At 40.9% G+C, this 24,844-nt stretch overlaps 1 protein-coding gene across 1 annotated transcript; it reads right to left on the reverse strand.

The window, feature by feature from the left end:
* Positions 1-1,920: 1,920 nt before the first annotated feature.
* Positions 1,921-17,635, reverse strand: LOC129339432 (vomeronasal type-2 receptor 26-like). The gene is made up of 6 exons (XM_054994010.1): positions 17,600-17,635; positions 16,808-16,960; positions 16,133-16,438; positions 14,299-14,526; positions 5,012-5,138; positions 1,921-2,819 (listed from the first exon to the last, which is right to left on the reverse strand). The coding sequence occupies exons 1-6, from the start codon at positions 17,633-17,635 to the stop codon at positions 1,921-1,923; spliced, it is 1,749 nt and encodes a 582-aa protein (XP_054849985.1).
* Between the last annotated feature and the right edge of the window lie 7,209 nt (positions 17,636-24,844).

A 24,844-nucleotide genomic window follows, 5' to 3' on the forward strand; every position in this document is an offset into this window, starting at 1 on the left:
GGTTCGTCTTTGGGGTGTATTCACAACTCAATCAGTAAATCCAGACTCCACTTATATCTTTTATTAGGTTTAGAGTGTGTTGCAAAACATGAAAGCACTACCCCCACAAACAAAACAGGCATCAGATACAAAACAACCTTACTGTTGCTAAACTAAATCTGTCTATCAAAAACTTTAAGAGCAGACTAACTTAAGCTTCTCTGGTTGGCATCCAATAGCTGTTCATCTTACCCATCTGGTAGCAAGTAGGCCCTCTCCATGCTGAGTTGGTACAGCATGGAGGCTTGCCAAAGTGAAGGAGAATGGTAGGTTGAGATATAACGTGTACTCAGAAGCCATCTTTTCTAGCCCTAAGCACATCACCAGGAGAGACAGGGGCCAATGAGGGCAAAGCAACTAATTGGAATTACTGCTCTGAAAACATTCGGGGAAGATAGGTAGAACTCTCTGAGACTAGTCTTCAAGGCCGTTTCACTAAGGACTCAGATACTGCATTCAGGTGTTGTTGATTTGCTGAGCCAGCATGTTTCAGCTAGGCCTGGGCCTACAAATACTACATTGACCTACACTGAACCAATGTTCAGCTGTCCTTGCTGGAATCCCATGCATTAGGTCCAACTTCCACACAATAGGAAAGGAAGTGCATTCACTTGATAAACAGCATAGGGGGAAAAGCACATTGAATTCTATGGCAGTTTTTTAAAAAAACAATCTACAAAAACTTGTCCCCATTGTCGGTATCCACAGCAAAGAGGCCTACCCATGTCCAGTTGAAGTGATAAAGTACTGAATGCCCATGTACTGAGAGGCCTTGTCTGGGACCATCTTGTACATGTAAGAAAACAGTTATGAAGGGGAAAGCCCCACCCTAAAAGTACAAATAGACCAGAGTTTCCCACTCTTTTTTCCAAAAGGAACCCACAAAATTAATCTTTCAAATCACAAGGAACATTGGCCTATGAAAATGTTTACAGCCCAAAAAACGCTGAATTCAGGGAGCACAGTTCAGTTACTGCTAAATTATTGTCAGGAAAGTTGATTTGTAAAGAGTTACTGTGTGTGAGAAAGAGCGGGGTGTGTGTGGATATGGGGCTGGAATGATCTCCTGGTCACAGCTTGGAATCTGTTCAAAATATTATATAAAAGAGAACTCTAGTCCTACCGAGGGGCACATTGGCAGCCCTGACGTGGCCAGAACTTGGTTGGGAAACTCTGGTCTAATTGCTCTTTTGTTCTGGTGCGGAGATTTCTTCTTTATAAGTACTTTACCTGATCCAGGCCAAGCCTCGGCACTCAGATCAAATTGTGGGGCTGAGAACTGTGAACCTGTGATAACATTTCAACTGTCTGCTAGAGATGGCAACTGTAATAAATTTGTAATCCTGGACAATAGGAAGAGAAATGCATTCACTTGACAAACAGCATAGAGAAAAAAGGCAATGAATTCTATGACAGTCTTCTAAAACTGGAATTAGAATATTCCCAGTTAACCCTGTAACACTTCTTTAGGCAGCTATTCCAATCCAGAATGTATAATCTCCAGCTTGCAAAACTGATATATATGAATGCATATTTGAATAAGCATCCATGCCTTCTCTCACAGGTCAATGCTCACTGGAACCATTCTGTACACACTGGATGCTGCATTCAGTGTAGATGTATTTCACACTGTTGTGGGTGACTAGTTGGATCAGTGCAACTGTCTTCCCTAGACACCTTGAGTGAGGGCCTACTACTCTGAACTATTTTTCTGAGGATGTTTCATAGTGAAGGTTAAAGGAATGAGAATTCCCTGACAAATGTTATTTTTCTCCCAAGCCACACTACTTATGATGGTTTTCCACAAGGAGCCACAGGAAAGGAAATGATCTAACATTTTCAAGAAATGTGCTGACATAGAATGCAAATATAAACTCTGTTTCAGTTCTTTCTCATTATCTGCTCCCTGTTGTTCATCGTTGGTCTCAGGACAATGATGTAGCACTTTGGGAAAAAAATGCAACCCAGTAAACCAGCGCTGGAGGCCAAGATGGAGAAGATCTCCACAGCTACCATGTACTTTCCCTTGGTGCTTAGGTAGGTAGGGACAAAGCACAGCCATACACTGCAAAAGACCAACATGCTGAAGGTGAGAAACTTGGCTTCATTGAAACTGTCAGGCAACTTCCTGGCTGGGAAAGCCACCATGAAGCTGACAGTGGCCAGGAAACCCAAATAGCCCAGGACACAGTAAAACATGAAAGCAGAGCCCTCATTACATTCCAGTATGACTTTTGCATTCAGGGTGTGTGTGTCCATGTCGGGAAATGGAGGACATGTACTTAACCAAAAGATACAGATAATTGTTTGAATAAAGGAGCATAAAAGAACAATAAAATTTGCCACTCTTTTCCCTATCCATTTCCTCACCCTTGATCCCGGTTTGGTTGCCCTGAATGCCAGAACCACAGTGATGGTTTTGGCCAACACACTGGAAAGGGCCACAGCAAAGATGATGCCAAAAGCTGTTTGTCGGAGAAGGCAGGTCACTTTTCTAGGCTGCCCAATGAAGATCAAGGAGCAAAGGAAGCAAAGAAGGAGACAGAGGAGGAGAATGTAGGAGAGGTTCTGGTTGTTGGCTTTGACTATGGGGGTGTCGCGGTACTTTATAAAGATTCCAAGCACCGAAGCTGTGATCAGAGAGAAAGAAACAGCCAGGATGGCTAGGGTGATTCCTAATGGTTCATTGTAAGAGAGGTAGCTGATTAGCTTTGGAATGCATTCATTTTGATCGTTGTTGGGGTAACTGTCTTCTAGACACAGGTCACAGGAATCCATGTCTGGAAAAAAAAAAGAAAAGGAATGGTTTAAATATTTCAAAAATGGTTGTGGTTGTTGTTGATATATGTGGTACTTGCTGTGCTGTAAGACTCTCCCAGTCTTCAAGAGTTTACAGCAATTGGAAACGTAACGGAAGGGAGACCAAATTGGGCAGAAAAGGAGGACGTCAGTTACCTGTCTATGGAGCAGGACTGTCTAAAGCTTCTCAGGAAAGGTGTGTTTTGAGGAGGTATTTGAGCAAAGAGGCAAGATGGCATCGTACTCATCTTCTGAGCTAATAGCAATTGCTGTTTTTGTCTTCTTGTTCTTTGAACTGAGTTTGTGGGAGGTTCTGAGCTGGTTGTAAAATAGATTTGACTGTGACAAAGGGAGACCCAGTGTGAGATTTCTCCATTCACCTGAACTTACAGAATGGCCTTTGGGAAGGCACTCTCTTTGCTTCAGCCTCGTGTCTCTAACGTGCAGAAAATTACCATGCCTTACATCGTTATTGTAAGAATGACAGGTATTGTGCATGTGCAACACTCTTCCTGCTCAGAAAATTCCATGTGCATTTTATACAGTATTATCAAGACTATGAAGATGATCTTTCTTGACACTAGAGATTACGTTGGCTGCAGAGGAAGGCTATATTAGCAACAATCTTTTTACTACTCAAAACTACAGGCAGATGTTGAATTCCATGCACTCCTGTAAGAGTCCTGTATCTTAGTTGCCCATACTTGTGTCTGCATTTATGAAGATATAAATGTGTAGAATCTTGAAGGACACATAGGGTAAAAACAGCAGTAAGGGTGTAGGTTACCAGCAACATTTGTGATGTCTGAATCACAGAATCAAAACAATTTTAGGTGTGGCAATCATTCCCCCAAAGTGCCGCCTGTCCTCCAGAGCCCTGAACTAATCCTTGTGATATTAGCCTCTTGCAAATTCAGGTGATTGGCAGCCCTGGAATTGGGGGTGGTGATGGTGATGGTGACCCAGCCTCACTTTTCCCCTAAGACAGGGAATTTGCAGCTCTGAAGAAGAGTGCCTGCCTAATGAGATTTTTTTGGGATGTTTAGGTAGGATTTGGGGCCTTCTAGGGATTTATATTTATCTCTTAAATAAGTACAATTGTATTCTATTAGGGTCCCAAATGAAAGACCTTTAGGGAACCCATAGCTTACATGTTACCAGCACTTTAATTCAAGCTTGTGTCTCCCTTTTACCTGATTGTGGGCAGTTGAGGTTTTAAAAAAAGAGAAAAGGTGAGGCCAGAGTGTGGGATTGGCCCTTTAATCAAATTGAGATGTCGTCTCAGAGTCCTCCTCTTTTCTCTCCCCGAATCTGCCACTTGGTCTGCACTAGAAAAACAAGATTTGAGTCCACTAGCACCTTTCTGATGGGATATTAGGACCGAAGGATCACCATTCGTATTTGTATCAGATGGACATTCACTCTAAAAACCTTATACCCTGAAAATCTTGTTGGTCTTTAAAGTGCTACTTGACCCCAAATTACAAACAGATATCGGAGTCCCTGCATCTCCAGTATCACATGATTGTAGTTGCCCTCATGTGCCCTCCCTTATCAAGAGCTAAATGTGAGGATGATTGAAGGACACGGAGGAAATCAGGCCAGTAAGGCTGTAGGTTGCCAGCATCCTGGCTCCAGTATATCATCATCTTAGTCATCCACACTGGTGGCCTCACTGATCAATAGGTTAATGTGAAGAATCTTGAAGGACCCCCTGAACAAAAATACAGCAGTGAGGCTGTAGGTTAAAATGTCTGAATCACAAGTGTGTTTTGGCATAACCTGATCTTCTAGAGATGAGACTCACTATAGTTGGGATTGGGAACCTTATTACACAAGAAGATGGATGAATAAATGACTGCTGTTCTTACTCCCAGTGAAGCACATTTACAAAATTCTTATTGAGTATGGTAATTTATGGGATGTGATGGATGTTTTGAACTGCAGAAAGCAGAAATTGAAGCTACTCGCAGCTTGAAATCAATGGGCTGAGACGAGTAACTCTGCTTAGGATTTCAGTTTTAGTCTGCAACACTGAACAATTCAAAGCCCTCAGTAGATTTCACTCCAAGTCTTGAATATGTTTAATTAGTGCTTCCAACATACTTCACAGTTAAAAACAGTAGGAAAGACTTAAAAAAAAGTTCAGTGGGCAACAGATCATATCCCCTACCTTTCTGGTGTGAAATCATCCCTTCTGGACAAGGAGCACAATCGTAACAGCAAAATTTCTTTCCTTCCTTTTTCTTCTTGCTGTAGCCAGGATGGCACTGGTCATTGCACACAGAAAGGGGCACCACCTATTTGTAAACAGAGAGGAGATGCCGATCAGGATCAAGTAAATGCCAAATGGGAATGGGTGTTCTAGAACAGTAAAATGTTAATTATGGAATCTTGTACAATGGAACAACCTTCATTCTTCATGCATTCCAGTGTGACATTAATAAAGCTTTGCTGTCCTCATGCTGAGAGTAGACACATTTTTATTTAGAAGGCAGAGAGAACCTGAATTAGTAAAAATGGTGTTACATATAGTTAAACTCAAAGCGGAAATTTACTCAGGCATTCATAAAGGTTGACACTGGTTCAAATGGCCAAATCTGGCCACAAAACAATAAGAGAAAATGATGGCAAGGTAGTCTTTTGGCACCAACAAGGGAAATAACTGGTTTAAAGAATTTCATGCTATCCACCCCTATTCACCTCTTGAAGTCTACACAGAATACTGGACTAACTAAAATGGAAACTTCTCTATTTTTAAAAGACCTGTTTCTGCTTCTCACCTGGTTAAAGCTTCTGTGCCACACAATCTGGTCATCACTAAGGGTGAGCTCCCTGCCTAGAGATGCCTGAGGATCCAGACTTCCATTCTCACAAAAGAATTGTTTGGGAATGTTATCCAGTTTGTAACATCAAAACCTGCAATTAATTCTCCATTGCCATTGAACTGTATAGAGTCCCCTGCGCTGTTGTTGAACAAGATTATCCTTAGAAAATGATGGAGCTACATTATAAGAGAAAATACAACATATGTTGACCTCTTAACCATGAATTTCACAACTTTTCGTGTCTTACCTAGCTCTAGATTATGAACATAAAAAAACTGTTCATTTTTACAACACACCTAAAAATTGCTACAAAACCAAATACATTGGCAAGGATTAGTAATTATGATGCTTATAGCCAAGGGGTTTTTTTGGGGGAAAGGGGTGGCGGATCTCTCAAGAGGAAAATGCGGAAGAAATACATGGGATTCTTTGAAATCATATTATTTTCAAGCACTATTGCCGAGTATTTTCAAGAGGTGCTGGAACTCCGTTCCCCCGCGTTCCCCCTGAAAAAAAGCCCTGCTTATAGCATTTGTTTATTCAGTAATGATATTTGTGTGTGGGAGAAAGGAGCATGTAACATCCATCTCTGATTGCTGTGCTAGGCTCCCTGAAATATCTACAGGCATTTCTGATCTGTAATTACCTGCCAGGGTTGCGCTTTCTGAAATTCTACCCTTCTTCCTTCTGCCAGAGTTCTGGATTTGGCTCTTAATTTGTAAGTGGCATGCAACGCACGTGCCACAGCATGGACAGCATTGTAAATATTGTAGCTCTGGCCAATCATGCTCATTTCAAACAAAGTTCCAGGAAGATTATCCAGCTTCTCCTCTCCAGTGCATGGTTTATTGCACTCCTTGTGTTCATCAGAACATTTTAAGGTACAGTCGAATGCCTGCTCCCAAAAGGCCTGGATAAAGCCATCACCTTTTGCCCAGGAAGGTTTTACAATCTGAAGGAATTTTTGGAAGCCTGGTGGCTGACTGGAATGAATGGTGAAGGAAATGGTACCATGGAAGATTTGGGTATCCCAGATCCTTGGAGGAGAGATTGACTGAAAAATCCATTGGGATGTAGCAATCCACACTTTACCAAAAGGAAGTGATGAAGCTCCTTCTGCTGTGAACAGCAACATTCTCAAGGCATGCATTGATGTAGGTTGTCCGTATACAAAATATACATTGGCTTTGCTATCCAAAAGAACTGGATATTTGTCCATTAGTGCTAAAAGCAGTTCTAGCAAATCATCCGTGTAAGTCCGTTTGGGGGTTCTCAGTATGAAGTCATAACAGATTCTATTTTGGAAAAGGAGAGGCATCACTGTCTGCAAAAACTTGTCCCCATTGTCATCATTCACAGCAAAGAGGCCTATCCATGTCCATTTAAAGTGCTGAAGCAATCGGATAACGCCCATGTACTGAAAGGCATTGTCTGGGACCATCTTGTACGTGTAAGGAAACAGTGTTTTGTCACCGTGCACAGGTGAAAATGATCCGTACGTGAACTGAAATAAAATTTAGATTCATTTTTCATATAAGTTAAAGGGAAAGTTAAATTATATGCATCAGTTGTGAAATCTCTGTACTCCCTTGCCTCTGGCCTACCTGTGGCATCTTGTAGCTGCCTAAGATGGTAGCCATATCGGCAGAAGTTTCACTGTCATGGGCTCCAATGACAGCTATAAGATTTTTCTGGGTATCACATTTAAAGCTGGGGAGAAACTTATGCTGTGTGGAAAGTAGCTCCAGGGTGGCCTTATAGGTCATCCTTCCAAGGGAATAACCATTGAGGAGGATGTGAAAACCCAAAGTGATATTTGGTAGGATTTGGGGATTTTCGTTGACCTCTTTTACAGCAAAGGCCAAGGCCAAAATGTTCTGGTAGTGCTTTGGGAGTGAACTGCAATGAGAATTATAGGCTGGTGAAACCAAACAGGGGAAGATTACTTTGTCTCCCTCCTAATAAGATTAGTGAATTATTCTTTAATTTGATCCTGCTAAAAGCCTCTCCTCATATGAACCCCAGAGGACTCTTTGCTCTAGCGATAAACATCTACTAAAGATCCCTGGCCCTAGGGAGGCCCGCCTGGCATCGACCAGGGCCAGGGCTTTTTCAGTCCTGGCCCCAGCCTGGTGGAACGCTCCGTCCAATGAGACCAGGGCCCGGAGAGACTTGTTAGCTTTTTGCCGGGCCTGTAAGACAGAGCTGTTGGTTGATGTGAGGCGGTGCCCCCTAGCCCAGGGAGTACAACATATGCCCTCCCTACTAGTGATACCTCCGTCTCTCATATTTCCCTGCCAAAATGCTTCGGGGACACAAACACACACACACACACACACACACACACACACACACACACACACACACACACACACACAATTTTAATGATGCATTACGGCAGAACATTACTACAACTTTACTACTGAAAAGTCAGTGAAGTGTTGCTGTAGAGGTCTTTTATTTTGAGGTCTGTTCTCTGTTATGCACTGAACATGTTACAGAAAGAAGAATAATTCCTTACAGAGGTGTATGAATTGACTTCAGCATGGGCTGCTTCATGAAAGAGGGAATGTCTGGTAATAAGAAGATGTGACTGACCATCTCACTGACGATGAGGTTCCCGGGCTGATAAAATCTGTGAGAAATAGGGAGTGGGTCATCATATACAGTGCAATGTATAGAAAGTTTCTTACACACAGAATGAGACAGCACTATCATCAGCAACACCACTATTAGCCCAAACCGGTTAATGAAACTTGCACAGGAGATGCACGTCTTCTTTATTCCACCTGCAGATTTTCTGGGTACTGTCATTTTTAAAAACTTCTCCTTGCTGCTGATTTATGGCTTATAAGAGTATCTCTCTGCACTTCTGTTATGATATATAATTATCATTATGAAGCCTACACAGCATAATCTTTGAAGACAAAAGAGACTCGATTCAGAACTATTTACAAGGGGGTTTTTTGGGAGGGGGGGGAGAATCAGTATGAGGAAATATAGCCTAAAATATAAAGGGGAAGCAGATAAATAAAAAGCTGTTCAGAGCCCTGCCTATCCCTACTTTGCTCTCATCATTACATTGGGTTTTTATAGCATCTTTCAGGCATAATTGTTGTCGGTCTAGTTTATTGTCTCTGGAAATGTATTGAGGAGTAAAAAGAAAAGCAATAATTTTGGTAAATGATGGTTGAAATAAGTTTCTCCCAGTGGATTTGCCTCTGCTGAGGCATCACTCCCCTTTTGATATTTTGAAAGATATGTTGATATTTTGAAAGTAGAATATGGTTGACTAAGGACAGATAGGTGTGATAAAGCTACATTTCAATGAACCATTAAATATACTAGAAAATTAAATCACAATGGGGTTGGCATGGAAAGAAGTTGTATCCTGTGTTTCATATTTTGGCATTAAGTAAACATGTGGGAGTTCTTAACAGTTGTGAAATTTACTCATATAAGATCTAATGTGATCCTATTTATTGATGATCTAATGTGAAGCAACGAAAAACAATAAATAACATTAAACAATCTCTAGTATTTATTCATTGCTGAATTTTTTTCAGAGTGATAATGTGAATCCTGAATGACAAAGTTTGGCATAATTACTTATGATTGCATATTGATTTGTCTGTGTGTGTTTGCAAGTGTTTGCAAGTGTTTTATCAACATATCTAATTCACAATAGGGTCCCAACTGTGAATACTTAAATACAAAGATTGGGGCCATAGGTAGATAGAATAGATCTTTCTGCAAACTTAAGAATAGCCCCAGGTTTGCACAAAAATCTGAAACCTTAAAAATACATGAAGGAGAGGGTAAGCCCCCAGATGATAACAGAAGCACCTGTTGCTTTAAGATACAGATACAGGTGCCTTGAGTGGCTATTGATATGCAACTAAAATAGTGTTACCAGCCTTCAGGCATTGTTTTCTGGCAGCAAAAGGCAGGGAGATGGATCAGGGCCCTTTCCGGGGCTGTTTTTGGCCTTTGAGAGAATAATAATTGGGGCCAGGCCTGACAGCAACCAGCGGGACCTAGAATTGCATGACTCGCCCAGGCCCTGCTGCTTGCTAGTATTCAAGAGCAGCCATTCCATAAAATTCAATTTCAACCCGTGCTCTGCCATGGAAGTTCACTGGGTGACCTTAGGCCAGTCAAATACTGTTAGCCTAACCTACCTCACAGGAAAGTAGGTTTTCCTCAGAGGAGAGGAAAAAGGATCTAAGGTATTCTCATTGTGGAGAAAGACAGGATATAAATAAAGGAAATAAATAATAAATACTGCTGAAGAAGGGATGCAAATAAAAGGTAGGTTGGTGGGTGGGAAGGAGATAAGGAAGCTGGGAAAGGTGAGGAGACATGGGTTGACAGGAGGAGGGAAAGAGGAAATAATGTGAGGATGATATATGGGGGAATGGAAGGTACCTTGTGCAAGTCATTGCCATTGCTCTAGCACTCACTCAACTGGGCCCAACTCAGGGCCAAGCTACAAGTGACGAATGACACTTGAACGGCAAGTGGATTGAGTGGAGGGCAAGTGAACAGGGAGAAATACACTTGCCGTTCAAGTGTCATTTGTCACTTGTAGCTTGGCCCTCAGTCAGCACTGTGCAATTCAGCCAGAGTTTTCTGAGGGAGAGGCTGCCATGGGGAGGGAAGGAAGGTGTGAGGTTTGTGCTGTGTCTCCCCACTACCACCGCATGGAGGTTCTAGGGACCTGGCAACCATGGTGGGAAGAAGAGAAGAAGCAGGGAAAGGGAAGAGGCTATGGAGGCTGCTAGGGAAAGGAAAGGAGGAATAGAAGGAGAGAGGAAAATGAGATGCCCCCTCATGTCCTTGTGGGTCCCCCACTTGTACTTTTATATTTTTATTTACAATTCATTGCCGTTTCTGAAAACAAATAAACAATAGTCAGTATAGTGTATTATTCTTGTCCATCTGCTCTTGGGAGGGTTATGTGTTCCAAGAACGAATACATCGACAATAGTAATCATACTGAGGTCACTTTAAACAGTTCTTGAAAGCAGTTGTCACCTTTTTTTCTCTCTGCAACCAAAGTGGTTCATTCCCCCCAGTGTCTTAAGTGGAGATGGCTGAGATTGTCTCATCATAGAATGGGCTCTGCCAAAACACAATACTTTGGACTCAGTTAAAAATAGGGCCAAATTAACTGCCTTTGGAATGTGGATCTTGAAATTCTTTTTAAAGTTTAAGCCATTAATAGGTTCATGTTCTTGTTATTTTTCCATTGATGTCTTCTGATTAATGTTACCCAGAGTATGATGAGACATGAAGGCTGTGCCCCACGCAGAGACCCAGTATATGATAGAGAAGGCTACTTTCTGTGCTTTCTTTAGACTCTAAATGTTTGCCAATGGAAATTCTAAGTCCAAAGAATAATGGGATTGATAGTTTACCAGGGATTCTGAGCCTAAATAATACAACTGAAGCCCTGGCAAGTTATAGTTCCTAAGGAACTCTGTGTCATTAGGTTGGAAACTCTAGCAGGAAGGCTATGATTGCCAAATCAAAGCTTCACGTTGTATTTTTAGGTAGCTGTTGCATCAAGATTGTGAGTGACTAGTCACATCAAAGTCGTCGGGGAGAATCAGCACCTGCTTGTTGCACAGAAATAATCTTTCATGTACTGCTTAAATGTTTGATGCAGTTTTTTTGCTTGGGTTGCAGAAGGCAAAAAGGAGGATGCCAATGCCATTTTTGGTATATAGCAGCATCTGGATTTTGATGGGAGTAGGAGGTCTGCTGATTTGGCAGGGAGTCTATTAGGGACTTTTGGTATTTTGAAGATAGGGTTTGGGTGCTGTTCTTGTCAAAAACAGTCAAAAGCTTTTGTCTGATATTACAAGCCTGAATCGGTCAAATAAGAAATCTACTTTGTAAGCTGCAGCTCTCCAGTAACCTTGTTAATGTAATACTGAGAGGGATGGAGAAAAGGAAGACAAACAACCAAGTCACACTTACTGAAATAAACCTATTTCTTAGTTGTTTCCATCACACCTACTGTGTGGTTCCTTCAAGACTACAACCCCTTCAAGTCTGGTTGACTTCTGTTCTTTCTAGTTCTGTTCTTTTCTCCATATGATGTTTTTTTGCCTTTTTGTTACAATGGCTGCTCCCCCTCCTGTCCCCAGATGCCTTATCCTTTCATAGGTGTGTCTTCTTCCCTCCCAAATGATAAGAATACTTGCACTTGTTTATTAATTTTGTTTTATATCCTGCTTTTTCCTTGTCCATAAAATGGCTTGCACTAGCAAAACAAAATAAAATCTAAAAAATTTACATCGGTATTGTTAGGACAGAGAGAGAGAGAGAGAGAGAGAGAGCAAGCAAATAAGGGGCCCAACTGGATAGGTAAAAGCATATTATTGGAAATATATGAGAAGTGTTCTGGGCAACATTTTCAACAGTGTGTTCCTCTGGTATGTAAAGGAGGCATTGGTTCTGCTGTGGCACATGCAGTTAAAGCCCTTGTGGATTCTACTGGTCATTAGTAGAGTTTCCAACATTACCCTATTGTTATTGAGATACTGCACCAGGGCCGTTTCCAAACGGCTTACCTTGTTCCAGAAAACAGTGAAACCTTGCACGAAATTGCACGAGAAGATGCTGTTATTGCGTAAAATCGTGAGAGAAGATGCTGTTATCGCATGAGAAGACGCGATAACGTGTCTTAACATTGTCTTACGCGATAGCAGTAATTTTGCTGTTTTCCGGAACAAGGTAAGCCGTGTGGAAACGGCTCAGGTCAGTCATGATTGAATCTCTGCTGCTGAAAAATACATGCATACAACAGGGAAAATATCTTCTTTACCTCCAAAGGCAGCCCAGCAAGTCTCTTGTCTCTGTATAGCAACCACCTCATACCTCTACCCAGGAGATTGACCTGACTGGTAGGCTTTGGGGGAGGAATGTAGAAAATATCTCTGAGGCAAATTTAAAAGTGTATTATAAGCTCACACAGGCAAATATAAGATTTAGAGAAATAAAGCATAGTATAAGAGCAAAAAATAAGTACAGTTGCTGTTGATGCTAAAATCACATAGTTTCTTTAGCAAAAGTAGTCTGAGATCTCCCAGTTGAAAACTGATGGTTGTCAGCTGGTGAGTGGATGCTGACAGTAAAGAATTTCCCTTGGACTGAATGGATGCATTTTCACATCTCCTAGGATGTGATTCTCTGTGCAAGACTAAGAGCCAGAAAGGTACCACAGTCTTTCCCAGATAACTCCGATAAATAGCTAATATAATATAATATAATATAATATAATATAATATAATATAATATAATATAATATAATATAATATAATATAATATAATATAATATAATATAATATAATATAATATAATATAATATAATATAATATAATATATAGCGAAGTAAATTCATAATAAACATAAACTTTTTTGCAGACTAGATTGTTATGATTTCCTGAAAGTGACTTTAGGAACAAAACTTGTGCTAGTTTTTGTGAGCTTGATGACTAAATGGAATTTCCATGCTCAGAGGCATTCACCCTCTGAACACTGGTGTTGCAGGGCAATAATGGGGATTGGCTTTGGCTTCCACGCCCTGGTTGTAAGAACTCTGAGGGTCAAACTATATAGGACATGTTCCTGTGGCTTCCACAAGGATGGTATCACCATTTTGATGTTATTTTGAAATGCTGTGAGGGCCCAGTCTTGAACAGGCCTGCAGCATGATGGGCTGAGGGGCTCTTGTCCCCCCTCCCGCCACAGCTGTTGAGGCACTTGAAAAGAAGCATGGGGGATATATAATATTAATTATAATGGTTATTTTGATACACAGAAATCAAAAAGTGAATCTGTTCAGGGAAGCTAATTGTTATTTTCATTACTGACCAGACTGATGTTAAGGACATAGTTAAATCTGTTGATTTAAAAGACTCCTGATTTGGGCCACTACAATGAGCACAAGTCCTTACAAGGTGTATCGTGAATCCCTGAATACCTTCACCTTCTACCTTCTGCATGTCAGATAGTTATTATTGGCCAGAATGTTTCTGTTCATTTGCTGACCTACTTTGCCTATGTCTTACTTTTCTGATCAGCAACCATGCCTTCTGGACACGGAGCACAATCATAGCAGCAAAATTTCTCTCCCTCCTTCTTTTTCTTGCTGTAGCCAGGGTGGCAGGGGTCATTGCACACAGAAAGGGGCTGCACCTGTCCATGAACAAAAAACGGAGATTAGCATCAAGAACTTGCATGTAGGAAATGCAGACCAAGAACATGTAACAGTAGAAAGCAGTAAGAATGGCCATCAGATGCTTTGCTGTTCTCAGGTCTGAACGCATAAGTATTCAGCTAGATGAACAAAATGGATCTTACATTTCCCCCTTCTTCTTTACCAAGTAGGGAAGAATCTGTGGTTTAGAAAATTTGAGGCGCAGTCTACTTCTAAGCAGGTCTCCTCAGAAATTTCATTTTATTCTTATGGGGCTTACTCCCATGACAGCAGTTCTCAGGGCTGGATTTTCATTTTGATCTATGCCCATTTAGCCCTTTAAGGCTAGGCAGATCTTTGAAACAGCTAAAATGGAATTTCCTTCAATTTCTATATAAATTCAAGCACCTCTTTAAGTCTCACCTGGTTAAAGTTTGTGTGCCACACAATTTGATCATCATAAAGAGTTAACCCTTTGGCTGGAGGAGCCTGGGGATCAAATCTTCCCACCTTTACTCTAGCAAAGGAGTTGTTTGAGAAAGTTACCCAGTTGGTAACATCAAATCCCGCCATAAACTCTCCATTTTCATTAAAATGGACAGTGTCTCCAGCACTATTATTGAACTGGATGCCCTTTATAAAGCTGTGGATCTAGATTGAAAGAGAAAATGAAACAAAAGAAAAATAAGGTACAGATGTCATTACACTGAGCTTTGCAATATCCTGGTTTAACTAGATAGAGATTACTTTGATTTTACCCTGACCTAGCTGGTCCAGGTTAGATCTCATCAGATATCAGAAGCTATTCAGGCTTGGCCATAGTTAGCACTTGGATGCAAGAACACCAAGGAAGGCTTGCTACAAAGAGGCAGGCAATGCAAACCCTCTCTGTTCATCTCTTGCCTTGAAAACCCTATGAGGTCACCATAAGTCTGCTGCAAGTTGACAGCACTTCTCTCTCTGTCTCTCTCACACACAAGCTTTGATTTCACATTATGTGATGATTATAGGTCTCTAGCACAGTATCTTTTCCCTCCTTTTGACCCCAGATAGCTAGGAAACATAACAGAAATGCTTTCAGTGTTGTATGACTTGTATATGGATTCACATATATGCCTATATGGGTTCACCAATGGAGTAGGTAGGGATTCTGTGGAAGTCCTGAACAGATGCATGGAGGTGGCAATGAGATGGATGAGGCCCAATAAACTGAAGCTCAACACAAACAAGACTGAGGTGCTGTGGGTCAATGACAAAGCTGCTTGAGAAGTGAGGAGTTAGCCTGGCCTGGAGGGGGTTGATTGCACTCCCCTTAAAGAAACAGGTTTCTAGCTTGGGGGTACTGCTGGATTCTGGCCTACAGCTGGTGGCTCCTATCTCCTTTGTGGTGTGTAGTGCCTTTTATCAGCTTTGGCGGATACGCCAGCAATGGCCGTTACGTGAAAAGTGTGATCTGTAGCCACAACAATCCACACTCTGATTGCAAGTTAGATTGCTGTTCATGGCTTTATGTCTAGGCCTTTCAATATGGTGCAGAAACTTTAGCTCATCCAAAACGCATCAACCAGGCTATTGTTGGGTGGGATACAGGGATCACATCACCCCAGATCTGCACTGACTGCCCATTTGTTTCTAGGAACAATTCAAATGGCTGGTTCTTGCCTTTAAAGCACTAAATGACTTGGGACCAGGGCACTTGAAGGACCTCCTCCCCCATGGGCTCCAGCCTGCCAGTTAAGGCTCAGATTGTGAGTGTCCCAGACTCTCCACCTTCAGAGGTGAGGTGGTGGCAATCAGAGACAGGGCTTTTTCAGTAGTGGCACCTTGTTTGAGTTACGCCCTTTCCCTTGAGGCTTGCCCGACACTTACATTGCTTTCCTTTAGGAGCCAAGCCAAATGTTTTCTGTCCACGCTGGCTTTTATTTAAGAGGTTGATTTTTTTTAAACACCCCCCCCCCTCCACACACACTATTTTAGCCTAGAAACTGTTATTTTAAGCTGTCTGTGATCTGTTTTTATGCTCTATTTATGTTGGGCTGGGGATTTTTTCATGCTGTCTTTTCATTAATATCTTCTAGAGTTTTTTTAAAAAAATATTTTTTAAGCTGCCTTGTTCAAAATAAATAAATAAATAAAGTTAGTGTCCATGATTTTGATAGCATTATTTATGCAGATGTCAAAGGCAGATGTTCAACTGCCTCTTATATGATATGCTGCAGTCTTTAAAAATGCTGTGATGTTTTTGAGGTGTAGTTACCTGCCACGCCTGCACATTCCTGAACTCCAGCTTCTCTCCTTCTACCTGAGTTCTGGATTTGGCTCTTAATCTGTAAATGGCATGCAAAGCACGTGCCACAACATGGACGGCATTGTAGACATTGTAGCTCTGGCCAGTCATGCTCACTTCAAACAAAGTCCTGGACAGGCTCTCCAGCTTTTCCTCTCCAGTGCATGTTTTTTTGATCTCCTCATGCTCATCAGAAATTTTTAAGGAACAGTCAAATGCCTGCTCCCAGAACTCCTGGATAAAGCCATCACCTTTTGCCCAAGAAGGTTTTATCATCTGAAGGAATTTTTGGAAGTCAGGTGGCTGATTGGAGTGAATGGTGAAGGATATACCTCCATGGAAGAGCTGTGTATCCCAAATCCTTTGAACAGACACTGATTCCATAGTCCACTGGGAATTTACAATCCACACTTTACCCAGAGGTAACAACGTTGTTGCTTCTGCTGTGAACAGTAGCATTGTCAGCACATACATTGATATAGGTTGTCCATATGCAAAATATACCTTGGCTTTGCTATCCACAAGAATGGGATACTTTGCCAAGGTTGTGTAAAGCAATTCTACCAGATCATCTATATAAGTCTTTTGCGGGGTTCTCAGTATAAAGTCATAGCAGATTTTGTTCTGGGAAAGCAGGGGCATTACTGACTCCAGAAACTTGTCCTCGTTGTCATCATCCACCGCAATGAGGCCAATCCATGTCCAATGAAAGTGGTGAAGTAACCGGACAACTCCTGTGTACTGAAAGGTTTCCTTGGGAACCATCTCATGCAAGGAAGGGAAGAATGTTTTGTCACCCTGCAGTGGTGAAAATGATCCATAAGTGAACTGAAAGAAAATATATAGAGTATTTTATTTTTTATTATATTTTATTTAGATTATTTATAGTCCGCCTTCCTCACTGAGACTCAAGGTAGATTACACAGTGTAAATCAATACAATCAACATGATGGCATACCTTGTACGTAATGTAATAAGATTAGGATTACAGAAATCTAAAACTGAGCAGAAATCTGAAGCAAGGTTAAAACAAAGTTGAAATAAAGCAGACACATCAACATATTAAACAATGCAAAAATTACATAGTAGGACAATAAATTCAGCAACAGCTAGTACATATTATACATTGTAGCATAGGCCACAGTCCCTTTCCCTTTATTAAAGCATCTTTCTGAACCTTTCTGTTATAATATAGCCCTATTACCTCTGTGAAATGCCTTCCTGAACAATTCAGTTTTGCGTAATTTGTGAAATGCCAGGAGGCCAGGACCTTGGGAGCATCATCAGGCAGGCAGGCTATTCCATAAGGTGGGGGCTACAACAGCAAATGTATGCGTAGGAGCAGCTGTTGATCTTGCCTTTTTGTAGGGCAGCACTTTCAGAAGACCCTGCTCAGATGAGCCAAGCTGTCACGGTGTGCCACACATCCAAACCTACCTGTGGAATCTTATAGTTGGCTAAGATGGTGGCCATATTGGCAGAGGCTTCAGTGACACGGGCTCCAATAACAGAAACAAGGTTTTCCTATGTATCACACTTGAAATTGGGCAGAAACTTTTGCTGTGTGGACAATAGGCTCAAAGAAGCCTTGTAAGTCGTCTTTGCGTGGTAGTAAACATTAAAGATTTCAAAACCCAAAGTGATATTTGGTAAAATTTTAGGATTCTCGTTGATCTCTTTTACTGCAAATGCCAAGGCCAAGATATTCTGGTAGTGCTTCGGCACTGAACTGCAAGGAGAGTTACAAATCAATTAGACAAACAAGCAAAAGGATGATTTCTTCCTTCCTTGTAACACCAGTCAATAATCTTCACTGGCTGATACATATACATCCAATGGCTGTTAGTGTGTCAAGAGGGCAGGACATGATTATTTACATGTTTTGCATGTTTTATTATTAAATTGTGTAAAGGTGTAACATCAAAACCATGCTGAAATTCAGCATGACATTTTTCCCTCCATAAAGAATTCAATAAAAATGAGGGGAAATTTCTCTAAAAATAAAACTGTGTGTAGCCGTATGTTTTACACTTATAAGCCAACTTGAATGCTATTGCGGGGCGGGGGAGAGGGGGAAGGCAGGCAAAAATAAAGTTTAGTCTGCGTAAAACATATTTTTATATTAGAATTGCGTTTATATTTATCATGACACAAATAAACAGCAAGCAGAATTAGCTAAACTGCAGGAAACTAAAAAAGGATAAAAGTTAAAATATGAAACAAAATAACTAGAAATAGCAGCAAGCAGTTGAATATGCACTCAGTTACTCTAGAATATGCAGAAAAGTAAAAATAAAACAGACAAGAATCTGTACATGGGACAAAATCAACTTTTCATAGTCCTCTGAAATAAAGCATTTTTTACTTCTGGCAGAAGTTGGAGGCAATGGTGCTAACCACACCTCTGTAGGGAGTTCCACATCCTGGGGAGTAATACAAATCTGGAAAGGGCAGAATCTGGGCCAGGATTTGCCCATCCAGGGCAGGTCCAGTGGGGTCAAGATGTGGAACCCGTTGGGATCAAGAGATGGAGACCATAAGCCCAGGGACAAAGACGTCTGGTAAAAAGTTCAAAGTCCATATAAAACAGTATATGTATCTAAGATGTACACAGTTATTACATGAACCCATATATGACAATATGCCTAAACAGATCAATTTACTATAAATCAGATGACTATTTTGTCTCTAGCAAAAAGCTAAAACCATTTTAAATAAAATAAAAAGATCACAAACTAAGCAGAGAAAGGAACAGAGCAGAAAATAGTTTTGAAAAATAGAGCTTGATGGCAGTATTTGTAAAATAAAATGTAATCAAACTAACAAAAAATGGAAGGAGAAGTCTGCATAGGAAGAACTAATGAAAAAGTGAGAGGAGATAAAATGCTGAAAGAAGAAGAATAGTATTTCTAGAATTAAATAAACACACAATTCACTGAGCGGCTGTCTTCTGCACAAGCCCCAAAGAAATGCAGGGTTTGAGTCCTGCTGTTCTACTGTAGACCAGCACAGCTCTCCACCCAAACTAACACCATAGAAATGTTCAGGTTCCATGCAGTTCAATCCATGCAGGAGAACTTCTCATTGAGTTATGCCCAACAATACAACGTGGAAGGCAAGGCAACCAAAATAACTGATAAATCCCAGTGTTCCCCTGGGATACTGTCTTTAATGCTGAAAAAGAACCCAAGTGTTACTGAAGGGTTTTTATTGCTCTATTCTCAGCTGTATTTTGCAAGTTTCATAGAAGGAAAAAAACAGAATTCCTTACAGGTGTTCATTGGTCATCTTCCATGTGGGTTGTTCCTTAAAAGTAGGAGAATCATCAAGCAAGAAGATATGAGTGACAATCTCACCAATGACAAGCTTTCCAGGCTGATAAAATTCATGAAAAATAGGTTGGGGATCATTGTATATGGTGCAGTTTATAGAATGTGTCTTTATAGAGTGAGGCAGCTGTGCAAGTAGTGATGTCACTATCAGCACCATCTTGATAGCGCAACTTCCCCTCGGAATGCAGAGTCTCATGTTTCACCTACAGATTTATCCAGCTAGAATAAATTTTCTTAAAGTGTTTGTGAATAGTAAATGATTCTCTTGTCAAATTGATTTAAAACCTACAAGGTGATCTATTCACCAGTGTACTGGAGATAAGGATGGCTTCCTTTGTTAAATCTTGTTCATCAGTGACTCAGTTTAGCATATCCCCTCTATGTCCTCGTTTTCTCGGCTCAGGAAAAATGTTCCTTGGGAAAATTTTGTGCTTTTGGAAGGCCTCTTTTCAAGAACTGAAATATATATCTGTGGTTAGAGATGCCCGCAACTTTGCCTAAGGGGGCAAAGAAAAAGATGACAATTCTCAGACTTCCTTTTTTTCAGACTTCCTTAGCACTAAAACTGGTGATAATCAAATAATTTGCAGCCCCTAAGAAACGCCTTGTAGTAAAAGAGTTTGTATGTGTGTGTTTATAAATCTGCTGTTAACAGGTACAATTTTTATCCTTCAAAAACCAACTTAATCCTAATCTGGAAAAGAGGAGAGACTAGGTGCAGAGTAATTCCAGAGTATGATTCTTTTTTAAAAAAAGAATAGTGGGGGAATCAGTTTGAGAAAACGTGTGTGTGTGTGCAGTCAAGCTGAATAGTAAAGAGTCCAGTAGCACCTTTAAGGCTAACCAACTTTACTGTAGCATAAGCTTTGGTGAAATTCTAACTCACGAATGCCAGCTCTCAACTCTAAGTTTGATGGCAGTTTCCCAAAAGATGCTTAAAGCAATTCCTGCTTCAGCTTATTTATAATGCTAATGCAAAACTTATATCGGTTAGAATGCTCTTTTCAATTTCAAATGTCTCTTTTCGCTTGCTCTCCATTTCCTCAATGATCACATAAGTAGCATGATAGAGGCTCACATGCTACTGAAGTCTCATGGATGAATATATTCAGGTGCTTTTGTCTCACATTGTGAATACAAGCTGTTACACAAGAAGGCACCTTGAGTCAGAGGAAGGTGGAAATATTTTCTGCCCTTAGCCAGCTCTGACCTGGATGTTTTGATGTCTGCTGATGTCTGAACAGTTTTTCTCTCTTCAGTGTCATCCTACACACTTCTTGACAAAGTATGTTCTAGAGTACCTTTGTGCTCCTGATGCCGGCTCGGATCATCCTTGCTGAACCTTAGAGAATTATACTCAATTATAGAGAAGCTGCCACAACTGAGAGCTGGCATGAAAGAACAAGAAGTTGGTTCTGGTAAACACTAAGTAGCCAAAACCTAAGGCTAAACCATATCTTCATTTTGATGACTTAATATATGTTAGAAAATTATACCAAAACATTACAACATAGATCTTTGCCCCTTTAGGTCCCTCGAGGCCAATGCTATCATGATGGGTATGTTGATGTTCAATTCCTGGACTAAGGAAAGGAACAATAACTGAACCTGAATAATTTAGGCCAACATGGTACATTTAAATGTTTTTATTATTTTTATTAGTCATACTCAAGCACCTGTCCGTTCAGCTCAAATCCTGCTTGCCAGTTGCTATACCTAATGTGTTGCATCTTGTGGGTACTTTTGTACCCACATAGTCAGAGAATAAAACCTTTCCAATCCCTGAAGAAGAAAACATGTTCCACCATGTGTCATGGGTGGGTCATTGAAGCAACCTACTTGTTGAGCGCAGAATCACTTTTGAACCTTTGTAGTCAGATGGTTCTGTTGAGATGGTGGTTATTTGTTCTTGGCCTATCCATTGTTTGTGGGTCTGGCTGCTGAATGTGGTAGTTAATGGAACTACAGTGCTGCATGAGTAGTACGACAGTGTGAAGAATGTTATGGGGGGTGGAGTGAGCAGGGAGATAAGGTTGCACACTAACTGTTCATCCATTTTCCTTTCCTTGGCAATGTCTCTCAGTGAACCCCTGCTTCAATCTTGATGTATAATGTTCCAGTAAAGAGTTGGTATAACAAGGCATGCTTGATTGAGACTTTGACTGAGGGTATGTAGTTCATCATTAACTCCAGTGTTTGAGGTTTGTCCTAATTCTCCATAAATCTTCCTTCTTTCACATAATCCTAGTGCATACTATTGCTAACCTGAATTTTGTGTTACATGGTCAGATTAGATACCCCTTTGGTGAATTGTTCATCTGACTCTCTAGTAACTGTTCTGTCTGAGCTCTGGAGCTTACTTCTAGCCTAATGTTGGAGATTTCTAGGTTAATAGTCCTAGAAGACTTTAACATCCTTGTGGAAGTAGCTTTGACATGCGCAGGACTTTTTGGCTGTCCTAACTACCTTGGGTCTGTCCAGAATTGTTTGAGCCCAACATATGAGAAAGAATATGCAATAGATTTCTTTTTTGTACCAACAGGTTTCCAATTGTCTGTCATGGGGAATGAATATACAGACAGTGCCATGATTGGACCATTCACTGCTGAAGGCAGGGTGGTTGTAGTGCATCCTCTCCACAAGAGTAGCAGGTTGGTTAGAATGGATCTTTTAGAGTTCCAGAATGCTTTGGAGTATTCTGATATACTTAGGATTTCAAATGGTGATTTTACCAAAATATTTGTGGAAGCCTGGGATATGGGTTTCTTGGGATGATAAACTCATTCCCTAGATTTCTGTCTCTCACAGGTGGCTTACAAAAACCTGTTGCAAAAGCCTTGCTGGCTTTTAATCAACTATAGGCCTAGTTCTAATCTGCCAAATGTGAAACAATGGAGCAGCAGGTAGTGGCAATGAACCTGCAGGGTTGCCTGAATGGCTCACCTACTTTTGATACTTTTTAGTATGGCTTCAAGTCAGACAGTCTTAGCTGTGCTGATGGACTATTATCATTGACAGATGACTGAAGAGACTAAAGCACTTTAGGTCTTACTTGATCATTTGGCTGCCTTTAAGGTCCCAGGTGCCTGCTTATGGCAGGCAATATCCCAGGAATTGCTGCCTCTGCCCTCTGATCCTCAGATGATCAGCGGGTGGAACCAGGCCAGCAAAAGAGGGGGCATGATCATCATCCCAGTAGGATGACATCACTTCCAGTGCAACTTGGAAGCAATGAAGTTGCAATGGCGCCAATTCTTCAGAACCTGGCCAAAACCAGCATTTTTTTAAACCAGAAAAATGCTTATGTTTTTGGCAGTGCTAAAGAATCAGCCCCAGTATGATGACATCACTTCCAGGTCATGCCAGAAGTGATGTCATGGTATGGGGACAATGATTGCTCCCGTCTTGGTAAGTTACGGCCTCCCCCCCATCTTGTGCCAATTTCTGGTATGTGTATGTGTGTGTGGAGAGCTGGCAACCCTACCTTTGACAAATGATTAACTGGTATCAAGTGCTTAGAGAACAGAGTAGGGAGTCAGTAAGGGTATGGAAGATGATACAGAATGAGGAGTTTCCTGGATGTGGCAACCAGAAGTGATGCTGCTGCATCCACAATGTCCCCCTTGTGTTTTCTCCCACCGGGAAAAACAGTGGGGGCGGGGTGGAAGGTTGTTCGCTGTGGCAGGCAATCTGGGAAGCCTCAATCAGAGGATTGTTGCTCTGATAGTTTAGGTTCTTTTTGCAGGGCTGGTTATTGATGAATACTCACCCCTTATTCCCAATGTAACCATTGTAAGTTTCACTGAAGTTTTGGAACATTTTTCTGCTGGGCTTCAGTTGTGTCTCACTCTTCTGTTTTTTCTAGTACCATTATTTTCTCCTCATTATGCAACTATCCAATTTTTTCTTTTGCCAAGATGGCTGCTCCTCTCTCTCTGTGTCTCTGTGTGAGTGAGTGTGTGCACATGCATATGTGTAATTGTATACCCTGCTTTTTTACATTTCCCTAAAATGGCTCATGATGACAGCAATAAAAAAAATCAGTACAATTTTAATGTTTATATCTGCCCCGACAAAGTCAAAAAAGGAACCAACCAGCCTGGTAGGCAAAGATGTTGTATGGGGCATACATGTTCCGTCTTGTGGACCTCTGCAAAATGGAGTGGGGAGGGGGAAGAAACTGAAAAAATCTCCCCATTTGTGTTGAAGATAAGAGAGACTACTTGCATGATAAATGTAAAGGAAGACAGGCAGGTTCAGCATAAGACTGGGCTGAACTTTCAAAGGTTAAGGGCCTCAAATTTTCTTCAGGTTGTTATCCACTCCAGTTTCTAGGTAGGTAGGTGTGTACTGTGCCATCAAGTCACAATCAATGTATGGCAACACCGTCAAGGGGGTTTCAAGGCAAGTGAGGAGAAGAGGTGGTTTGCCATTCCCTTCCTCTGTAGAGCAACCACTTAGTGGTCTTCCATTCAAGTACTATCTGGGGCTGATCCTGCTTAGCTTTTGAGATCTGACAAGATCAGGCTATACCATGCTGCCTTTCCTCTTTTTCTACTCCCTCCCCCAACAGTTCCTGTTTCTACTAAAAAAATAAGATGTTGAACAAAGTCTTAAATGAGTAGTACCTTGGTTATAATCAGTCTTATCATCACCTAGTTGATCAAAATGTATTTTTGTACCGTTGAGGGAATATCTCCTTTATAATCAGTACAACTGATCCAAGTTAAGCTTAGACATTGAAATCAAATGGGGCTGACCTTTGTGAACCTGTGATAACATTTAGTCTCTCTGCTGGAGATGGAAATTATAATAAATTTGTAAAGTTAGGACAACAGGAAGAGAGCTTCTTTGGGAGAGGGAAGTTCATACACTGGGCAAACAGCAAAGGGAAGGGGCAAAGTATTCTATGGCAGGTATTAAAACTCTCACCATAATGATTTCAATAAAGCAGCACTTCTTTAAGCAGCCATTCAAACCAAGCAATTGAGAATCTTCTGCCTGCAAAGCTGATGAGGATATGAAGCATATTTGGATATGAAGCCAAAGATGGCATACCATTTCCCACAGATTAATGCTCACTGAAGCCACTCTGGATTTGCTAGGCAGTTCATTTAATGTAAATGCATTTCACAGAGTTTTGGGCGATTAGAGCTGGATTAGAGTTGGATCAGTGTAGAAGTCTTCTGCAGATACCTTGAACAAATACATAGCACCCTGAAATATATTTTTGGGAATGTTTCATAGTAAAGTTTAAAGGAATGATGATTCTCTGACAAATTAATTTCCCCCCAAACCACACAAACTATGATGGTTTTCTAAAAGGAGCCACAGGAATAAAAATTATCTA

Source organism: Eublepharis macularius, chromosome 12 (assembly GCF_028583425.1).
Source record: "Eublepharis macularius isolate TG4126 chromosome 12, MPM_Emac_v1.0, whole genome shotgun sequence".
NCBI lineage: Eukaryota > Metazoa > Chordata > Lepidosauria > Squamata > Eublepharidae > Eublepharis > Eublepharis macularius.